The sequence below is a fragment of the Arvicola amphibius genome, chromosome 2 (assembly GCF_903992535.2).
Source record: "Arvicola amphibius chromosome 2, mArvAmp1.2, whole genome shotgun sequence".
Classification (NCBI taxonomy): domain Eukaryota; kingdom Metazoa; phylum Chordata; class Mammalia; order Rodentia; family Cricetidae; genus Arvicola; species Arvicola amphibius.
The window spans coordinates 80,990,005-81,000,598 of NC_052048.2; the positions used below are offsets into that span (position 1 = coordinate 80,990,005).

The window sequence follows — 10,594 nt, forward strand, 5'->3', positions numbered from 1 at the left end:
TGTGTGTTATCTAGTTCACAAATAAACACATATGTGAAGATGTAAACTATAACTTCAGAACAAATCTGAACTTGAAGCATGTATATATGAAATAATGATAGTTTTTTTCACAGGAGTTTAAAGTCTCCTTTAGAACATGATTATGTATCACTGTTAAAGTACTGTGCACAAATATGCTTTTATAACATAATTATGCCTCCACCTGTATATTAGATGTGTTTCTAAAGAGTTCAATGGAAAGATCGCCCATTCTTCTCTCCTTGTGAATGTAAGACAGAGTCTAAACGCCCCCTAAATCAGTTCATTTTACTATTATAACTTTGGCCTTGTTATGAATATTAATGTAACCAGGTTAAAAAAATCTACCTGGGTGAGAGAACTAATGACCTAAATGAAGACATCCTGTGGGACTACCTCAGAAATTCTTAATTGAATTGAAGTAAACTGCAAAGTCTATCCAATGGCTCCATTATTATCTCTTTCTCCCCACCTGGAATCTAGGCACGACTACTATTCACAGTTGCTATGGTAGGCATCAGGGAAAGAAATGCTATGATGTCCATAACTCTTCATTCTGCACTGTAAGTGTATCATATAAAATACTAGTGAAAGGAGCAATACAGAGTTATGAATAAGGGATGGTGGAGGTACACAGAGATGATACACAGATACACAGACAGACAGTTATAGATATAGGCAGAAGTATAGAGAAATGTCACAGCAGAAAGCAGTGTATTTTTTTCTGCTCCCCTTCCTTACATACTTGATTTTCTCAGCAAAACAACTGATATTAATATCTATGAGCAACATATAACCGTGAGGCCTAAAATCAGAAAGAGCCAGCATGAGGCTAACAAGCAAGAAAACAGGTAGTAAGAAGGCCTGGGCTAGTCACTGAAAACTAAAGAGTTAGGAAAAGAACTTCAAAGCCAGACATGCAGTAGGCATTGCCCTTGATGTGCAGGAAAATCCACAGAGGCCAAAGAGTTGATTGATGGGACTCAACAGCTTACTGCCACCTGCAGAACGGACAAAAATGGTCTAAATGAACAAGGTCCACTTGCTAGAGACAGTGAAATCAAAGTGAAAAAAATAAGACCCAAGTCAGGGGTTGAAGAAAAGAAAGGCAAACCAGTATTTCTGCAGATGGAACCCACAGATGCAGAAATACTAAGGGCTAGAGATACAGCAAATGAGTGAGGACCTACTTTGTATGCTTGATGGCCTGCCCGCATCCTGCACAGCAAATAAGAAAACTAATTATAATAAATAAAAAGATTATGCATGGATTTTCTAATGAAACTTAAAGACATTGAAATACAGCAACTCAAAAGACTTTTTTAAATAAAAACTTCAATGAGGATTTGTTTGTAGTGTGGGTGCATGTATGTATGCACATTCCCACGTGTATGGGTATACTTGTGTGAGAGCACATATGTGTGTGTGCATGTCTGTGAAGGCCATTCTGTGAATGGCCTTTCATTCTGTGAAGAGGTTGACAATGGGTGTCTTCCTCAACTGTTTTCCACTTTATTTAGTGAAGGTCTCTCAGGGAATTCAGAGCTCACCGATTTGTCTAGTCCCACTGCCTGCTTGCTCCATGGACCCCTATCCCCAGTCTCCCGGACTCTGGATGACAAGTGAATGGCAAAGTCCCCAGCTTTTGTATGCAGGCCTTGAAGATCTGAATTCCACTTTTCTAGCACTTTATCCATTTATCCATCTCCCCATCACCATTAATGAAAACTTTTAATAATTAAAAAACATAATTTCACAATTGGATATTTTTAGAAAATGTATTGAAACATGGGGAGAAAGAGGAATCAAATTAAAGACATATCTCAAAGGAAAACAAAGAGGTATGAGTAAGATTTCTGGAGAATAGTTCAAGGGCAGCTCCAATCTATATAGTTCAGAGGATATTTAAAAAGTAGGTTGAAAGACAGTAATTGGGAAGACGGTTTCGAAAGCTGAAGATAAATCTCCCTCTGTAGATCAAATGGTCTCATTCATTACCACACCAAGTGACTTCAGAGGCACTGTCATGCTAGGCGACCTCAGCACTCACTCTTGTATCATGAAATCAGAGTCACCTCCATGCTAGGTAATGTGAAATACTCCCTTGCTAGGTGATGTCAGAGGAATTCATTTGTATTAGGTGAACTTGGAGGCACTCACTTCTATGTTAAATGACATCAGAGTCACTCCCATGCTAGGTGAACATCGGAATCATTCACTCTTTTGCTAGGTGACATAAGAGTAATTCACTCCGGGCAAGGTGGCAGCAGAGCCTAGACAAACTCTAATAAACTCTCTGAACTTTAGAGATAAATCAATAGAGCTGGCAAAATTTCCAGCAGCTAACTTAGAATGTTATCTGTAAAACACAAATCACCAACCAATATAAACAATCAAATAAGACCTTGAGAAAATGTTCACTAAATATAAAAACAAACAAAAAACATTGAAAGTCATTTAAACAATTCAAGGTATAAGGATAGCAGCTTTCATACACAGATTCAAAAGGAATATTGCATTGCATACCTGGTTTAATAAGATAAACTGCAAAAAGTCCATTGATTAAAATGAAACAGGAAAAATACTCTGGAACTTAGAGCTGGAATAACAGTTGAGCACTGGGATCAGAGACAGACACGCTCTAGTAACAGAGAACGATGGTGGTACTAGAGTAATGCATACAGTGGTGGCCTGCCTCATGAGGTTTCCTCTGAAACACCTTGACTGGAGGCCATCTCTGATATTTTAGTAAAGAATATGCATGCTCTCTGCCCATGCCTGGAAAACTTGCCCAGGGTTAAATCTGAAAGGACTAATTTCTTTGGTGGAGGGCATTTCAAGACAATATGCTAATGAGTCAGTGACATGATTATTACTGGTCATGCTTACTCAAGTCTACAATGAAAAGATCAAGTAGAGAAGAAGAATACCAAATACAGTTTAGAGAGAAAAAATAGCCCTAGGAAGATTTATGGTGCCCACTGCATGTGCTGGAAAAGAGGCTGTAGTTGTTAAAAGAGATTAGGACCATTGAGGAGAGACTTGCTCTACATTAGAACAAAGGGAAAGGTGGCCTCAGGTCAAAACCCCATCCAATTGAGTCTCTAATTGGTGAAAGGAAAAGGACTAAAAGGTTGCTTACTCCCAGAAAGCAACTGCTTCAACATATCATGGCTACTACTAACAGAAGGTGTAAGGGGAGGGCTAATGTCTACCCCAAACAGGCAACTCGACATGGCATTGTTACGTATGGGTGAATGGCTTTGGAGACATACAAAATGCAAGAGTAAGGAGTCGGGGATTCTGTCTCTGTGGTTTCAAAGAGCTGCTAAGACTAGGTAATGTATAACAAGGGTAAAGCCACTTCAAGAAGGTCCTGAGAACACAGGAGGCCCTAAGATGCCATTGCATAAAGGCATGAAGTTTAAGCCTGAGTTTCCATAGAGATAACATGTTGTCAATGATAGAGCCATGAGATATCTATCAAGAGCTACACACTGGGAGTGGAATCAGCTCAAAAAGAGATGTATACTGCAGGCAGCAGAGCTGGAGGGGATAGAGCTATCTAACCACATTGAAACTGAAGTCTTAGACAGTGGACTTGGAGCTACAGGATTTGGTGTTTGTTCTACTGCCTTTTGGTCTTGTTTTGGTCCAGTATTTTCTCATTATACCCTCATTATTCTTTTTTATAATAGGAACTTATATTCTCTGCCATTGTATGTTGGACATATGTAACTTGTTTTATTTAACAGGTATCCACACTTAAGAAGATGCTTTGAGTTCCAGAAGAAACTTGAGGCTTTGCGCTTGTTGAACAATGTTGAGACTGTTAATAGTATATGATATCTGACAATGAGTTAAATGAGTTTTGCATCATGAGATGGTCATGAGCCTATACAGCCAGGGAGTGGAATATGATAGTTTGAATTAAAAATACCACCTATAGGCTTGGTATTTGAATATATGGTCTCCAGCTAGTGGCACTGTTTGAGGAGATGGCAGAACCTATAAAAGGTGTAGATTTGCTGTAGAAAGTACATGACGGGGGAAGGTTTTGAGAATATAGAGTCTTATTCCACTTTCTCTGCTTTCTGGGTGTGTCTCTAAGTCTCCTGTTCAGGTTGCCTGCCACCATTATGGACTCTATCTTTGGAACTGTAGGCCAAAATAAATTCCTTCCATAAGTCGATTTTGTTCATGATGTTTTATCCCCAAAACAAAGAAAACCCAAAACTATAAATATTAATCACAAATGTTTATTTTTACTGTTTAAAATATAATTGGTGAGCCAAAGGAGAAAATTGTAACTGTAACGTTTATATATAAAATAAATGACAAATAAAGATGGGGGAAGGAATTGTGAGTATATATTTCATGGTGATGCCTGACATGCCCCAGTTATCTAACAGGCATCTTAAAAACAAACCTGAAGTTGAGCATCTGCTGCTCCACAACCATCCATCTCTTCAAACTTGATCCACGCAAACTCCCTATGTCAGTTACTGACTAACAATTCAATCCTTTCAGGATTTCTGGCTAAGCCCTGGAAACTGCCTTGATCATTCTTGTTCTTTGACATTCTACCATACCCTGTACCCTCAGCCTTCAAATTTGACACTTAGTCTGAACCTCATTACTGCCCACGGATTACAGAAAGAAAATCCTAGGAAGTCTCTGTTTACACTGTTTTTCCATAACAGACTATGCTCAATGCTGCAGTCAGAGTAATCCTTGATAAACATGACCCACCTCTGGAGGTCTCCAAAATGCTCAGATTAATGTCAGTCTTCAGTTGCACAAAATGCTCTAGGAAATATGATTCTTCTCCAAGTACCCTCTCTTTGTTAAGCCCTACATCCTTGAGGTATTTTAAGACTTACCACTAGCTCAGTCCTGGAATGCCTACTGGTCTCCTTGGAAACCAATAGGCAAATCAAGCCTGCCTGTGTCAGGACCTCGGACTGGCTTGCTCCCTTGGCAAGAATATTCTTCTCATGGCAATATATTTGGCTGGTTGCCTACTATCCTTCAAAACATTGCTCAAATCTCACTTTAGTTGAAATTACTAGGCTACCTAATTCCTCTCATTTTTCATTTATGTACCAGCCAACCACACCTAGCCCTACTCTTTTTTCTATAGTACTTATCATGTTCTAACACAGTATACAATTGAACTACTAGATAAAGCAAGCTCCACAAGAGCCAGAATATTCGTTTTCTTTACTACTCTAGCTAAGTATCTAGTACAGCTCTCAGCCTATAGTGTGGCTAGAGTGCTTGAATGACTATGTAGAATAAGGCATAAACAAATATTAATGCAATTATATTAAATTAAAATTAACTGCAATATGGAATTATTCAACCATCATAAAAGAGCTGTTCATAGTAGCCAAGTTATAGCATCAGCCTGGGTACCCATAAACAGATACACAGAAGAAAATGTCACATATTAATTAATTAAGTAACTATACACGTAACACACAATGGAGTCTCATTCAGTTATGCACATTTAAATTATGCAATCTGTAGGCAAATTGATGGAAGTGGAAACCATCGTGCTGCAAGAAACAAGACAAACTCAGAAAGATGAGCATCACATGCTTTCTCTAATATGCCAAATATAGATTTAAAAAGACTAAGACATTGAAGTACAGGCAGATTTATTTGGGAAAATGAAAGAACACTTGGGGAAGATGGGGGACAAGAGAGGACCACGAGATTGAATGAGGTCAAAGTATATGGTATCCATTGATAGAAAAAACACAATGAAACCCATTATTTTACACAATTAACATGGTCTAGTAATAAAGACCACTGGTGAAATAATTATAGCAAAACTCAAAATAGCAAAATTACCTACAGGGCTACTGCTGACTGAGAACTGTTCAGGACTGCACATATTCTCTTCCTATTTTTGTAAAATAATTTTTGTTTGAGTGTATTTAAATCTGCATTTGTAAACTTAACATTTTATCATTACAGGGGAAAACACCTCTTTGACAGAAAGAGTACACACTGACTATTCCTGATCTTAACTGTGAAAGGCAAAAAGTGTTCTAGTTTCCAGATTTAAGGGAAGGTTACTATGTAGCTACAGATATATAAACAGATAAATATATAAATAAGTGGAGATAAAACCCTAATCTAAATAGAGAATTCATACATTTCAAATACACTTTACACATTGTCTGAAGATAATTTCATGCAACCATTAGTATGCCTGGCTATATGTAGTATGTTCCATGTCTGGTATCATACAGACTCAAAATGATACAATTTTGGAACAGTTCAAATTTTACATTAGAAATGCCCAATTCATGTATAGAAGGACCTGAGTTCAGATTCTGTAAACCACACTAGTGTGGGACAGAGCGTTCTCCAGCATCAGTTCTGTCACCTATGAAGCAGGGTTTGCCACAGGGCCTAAGTAAGAACTGAGAAAAGCATTCTTGACTGCTATCTCTGTCATTCACCCTCTGTCTCCAGTAGTAAGGACAGTTCCTATTGCAACAGCTTCATAAAGATTTCATTAGTTAAACTCTATTAAGTTATAAACAAGATATTTAATTATTAGTAGCTGTTATCGTCACAAAATCAAATACAAAGTTTAGAAAATGTCAGTTTAAGTTGATTTATGGTGTACCTTGAAAAATCTGTAAGAGCAGTAAACATAAGGCCCTGATGGGTCCCCATGGCGAGACCTGACTATATAAACAGGGAGATAGTGTCACTGCAGTGATTCTATTTCCAGATCGGTGAGTTACCAGTTTCAGCCAGATAAAAATCCATTGGTCTTAAAGGGGTTACCTTCTAAAACTAATTAGCAAAATACATTATTACACAAAATCTAGTCTTTCTATATGAACATGAGAATCATTCTGCTTGCTTTTCTTTTCTCTTTGGGTTTTGTTGTTGGTTGGTTAGTTTGGTTTTGATCATGGTGTATTTTCTTCTAAACTGCACACTTTCAACTTTCCTTTACTTTTTAAATTTTCGTTCTATTTTTACAAACTGGGCATTAAAATTATTTTCATTAATATTTTTCATCAGAAACAAGTGTCTAACTTATAAAAAACAGGGAGTTGACAGCTGGTACAGTGGGAAGCATGGGAACCTGAGAGGCAAGTGTACATCTCTAGGCCTTGGGTGAGCTCACTTTTACCAGGATAATGTGCCACCTCAGGTGAGCTCATCTTCACCAGAATAATGTGCCACCTCACGTGTACTCACCTTTACAGGATAATGTACCAACTCAGGTATGCTCAGTTTTACCACAATAATGTGTCAACTAGAGCACTTATGACGTTCTTTAAAATGTTATTGTTTGGAACATATTAGTATCTACTCTTTCCTACTCCAAAACACAGTTTCTCTTCCACAGGTTAAAGGAACACAACCAAGCTTTAATGTATATCTGTTAAACAATCAAGAATCAATGCTACCTGCAAACAAAATTAAACACTGATCAGTACATTTACAAGGGGTGTATCATTATAGTACCAGGACATGATGAAACTGTCACTCCAATAGTCATTATGAAGGAAGGAAATGCTTCACAAAGGGGTGAGTCTAGAGAAGTATGAGGTCCCTTTGCAAAAGGAATTCCAAATATACCTGTGGAATGTACAAATAGGACATTTCTTAGAAGATTCCCCAAACCAATTCTGGACTCTAGTCTCTAAATTTTAAATCAACAGATAACTTGAATTTCAATTATGTTGTAAAACAGGCATATTACACAAGCACACCTGCTATAAAAGAATGATACAACGTCTATAATTGTCAACACATGCTCCCACGTGGTAAATCCCAAAATCTGTTTAGAAGAACATGAGCATTTTTAAAGGCGGTCCTTAACACAGCTCCAATCACGACTGTTACCTTCTCAGACCTCCTGAAATATGTGTGGTCAGGTAAGACTTACATGAGTGACTTGGAAAATAAAAGTTGAGACACAGTGAAACGGGAAAGGCATGTAAGAACATTCAGCCTGATCTTACAAGTCAGCTAAAATCTGTTGTGTGGCTTCAGTTTTGTCCCCCCGTATTTATGGGAGGAAAAAGCAGAAGTCGACTAAAAGTCACCAGTGACCATTGTGATTGGATATCTCAGAATGACAACTCTGTCAAAAGTAGTCTAGATTATTGAAAGCAGTGTTCTGCGTGGTCAGCATGCTAGAAGCAACCTAGGTGAAAAGTCTGTGTTCGGTAAAAGTTCCATGAGCACCATAAGATGAGTGCCTACCAATGCTGCCATATTATGACTCGAGATATTCCATCCCTCACCAAGCAGTACTCCACCAACACATGGAAACATCAAAAGCAAAGGCACTGTCCAACTACTAAAACAGACCTGAGTAATCAAGACAAAAACTATGAAATAACTCTTACTTTTGAACAAATGACTTGTGTCCTACTATTCATGAGCAGGAAACAGTTCCTAATTATAGTTATACCAGAAACCTTAATGAAAAGTCCACCTTTTTTTCATTCACCTTTTTTTTTCAGGCTATAAGACTAAAACAGAAGTAGACTGTCAACAGTACAAGGGAGTCATTTGATGATGGGTGTATTTGGCTTTGAAAGACTGTTGATTTCAACATTTGGTCATTTGGCAAGATCTCTCCAACTCATTGCAAAATTAAATGAAGTATTAACTCCTGCGTTTTGTGTGTTTACATTTGAACATTCTCCCAAACAGCCACCCATAAAATGTTAATATTTGTTTTGGTTTTCTTTTTTTCCATCGGGCTCTGGAAACTTCTTGTGGGTCAGGCTGTGAACCGAGCACTGTCTACTAGTCTTTGGTCTTAGTGTCAGAGGCGGAGACTGGGGTCTCCAGAGGTATCCTCTGAACCTCTGTTTTCCTAAGTATCAAAGCAAAGCCTGGACAGCGGTGGAGCAGGACCGGGGTGGGGGGTAGGGGGTGAAGCTGGGAACGTGTCAGTTGCAGGGTTATAAGGCATGTTGTTCCGTAACAGAGTGTTCTAAAAAGACCGTACACCTTCTATTCAGAAACCATGGGTTTGAAGTGTAATGCATTAGCTCAGCAGGATGTCTAACTTTAGAAATCCTCTGCTTACCTGTTAAATGAGAACTAAGAGTTGGCTCCAGAGTGTGTTGAGCTGGTAAAGACAAATGACACATATGGATAAAGTACCAAGCATGGGCTCTGCTCAGTGAACCTTGACCCTGCTTACTCTGGGTGCTTCTGTCCTGCCTCCTCTGGTTCGTTTCACATCTACTAACCCACCATAGCTCAACCCACCAAGTTCTAAGGTTGTAAGTCAAGATTCGGAGTGCTTAGTATCCTGTCTTCTACATCTCTGCAACATCTGTAGTGCGTCATCACACAGGGGCAGCCTGCGCTTGCCCTAACTGCACACGCCTCTGAAGCTCTGGAAGATGATCCAATGTCAAAAATAAAATTAAAAAACGCAAAGCAAATAGGCCTAAGATTCAGATTATCACCTCAGTGCGAAAGATCTCTCTGAGATTCCTGGGCCTGTACTGTGCTCCAGGTTGCTCGGGCCCATCTGCACATGAAGTGAGGGGTAAGATCACACCGACTGTTATGAAGGCAGAGGCCGCCTGGCGAGGGGCTCCGGGAAACGGCGGAACGAGCAAGCCTCACGCTGCAGCCGCGGACGGCGGCCAGACCGCCCGCTCCCTGCAGGCCCGCACTCCCCGCAGGCCCTGGGACGTGGCGCGGCCTGCGCGGGCCGCTCACCCACCTTGCGCACGCGGCGGGCCGTGTAGAGCCCCATCCCGTCCTGGACCCGGGACGACTTCAGGGCGAACCTGTCTGGTACGTACATGCCCAGCATCCTCCGCCGCTCGGCCGTGCGCCCCGGGCGCCGCACGTGGAGATGGGATGCAGGCCAGGGGCGGCCGGGAGGAGGAAATGAGCTCTGCTCCCAGAATCCCCACCTCCCAGCTTCGCTCCCCGCGGCCTGGCCCCTCCTCGGCCCGGGCAGGCGCGGCCAGAGCGGCTGGGCGCCCGGGACACCGGGACATGCTGATTGGCCCAAAGTTGGCGGTGGCGGCTGGGAGCCCCAAACCCCGGGTCCCCGGAGCCTCCCGCCCTGCGCCCTGCGGATGAGACTGTGGCCACACTAGCCCTCCTCACACCATCTCTGCCTTTGGCAAGGGTGTCTGGAGTCTCCTCAAATACAGAACGAAATGGGCCTTGCATCAGCCTTAGCATCTCCAAAATAGCCTTCTGCTGACCACAGCTGAGACCAGACCACTTTGAATCTTAGTGGTTGTGTGTTTGTGTCTAGTGCTGAACTAATAATGAGCGACCAAATAGTACGCTCTAGTTCAAGCTGAAAGTTGGCCATAAGTATTTAAGGGATATTTATGGAGGGGTGTCCTCTGGAAAGTGATTATACTTTGTAAGACTTTTGACTGCAAAATCCTGTCACCAGAGTTATTCCAGTCAGAGCTTGGGCTCTTGCATCCCATTCAAGAAGACTGGGCCATCAATCCTCGACAGACCAGTTACCCTGATTATCTGTCAACTTGACACACTAGAGAAATGGGAAACTTAAATTGAGGAAATGTCCCCATCA

The 10,594-nt window shown here is 40.7% G+C and overlaps 1 protein-coding gene across 1 annotated transcript in view; it reads right to left on the reverse strand.

The window, feature by feature from the left end:
• Positions 1-9,950, reverse strand: part of Prdm5 (PR/SET domain 5) — a 172,068-nt gene extending 162,118 nt beyond the window's left edge. Inside the window, exon 1 of the mRNA XM_038319175.1 lies at positions 9,755-9,950. Within this exon, the coding sequence (XP_038175103.1) occupies positions 9,755-9,847 (93 nt within the window). The 5' untranslated portion in view covers positions 9,848-9,950. The remainder of the gene's footprint in view (positions 1-9,754) is intronic.
• Between the last annotated feature and the right edge of the window lie 644 nt (positions 9,951-10,594).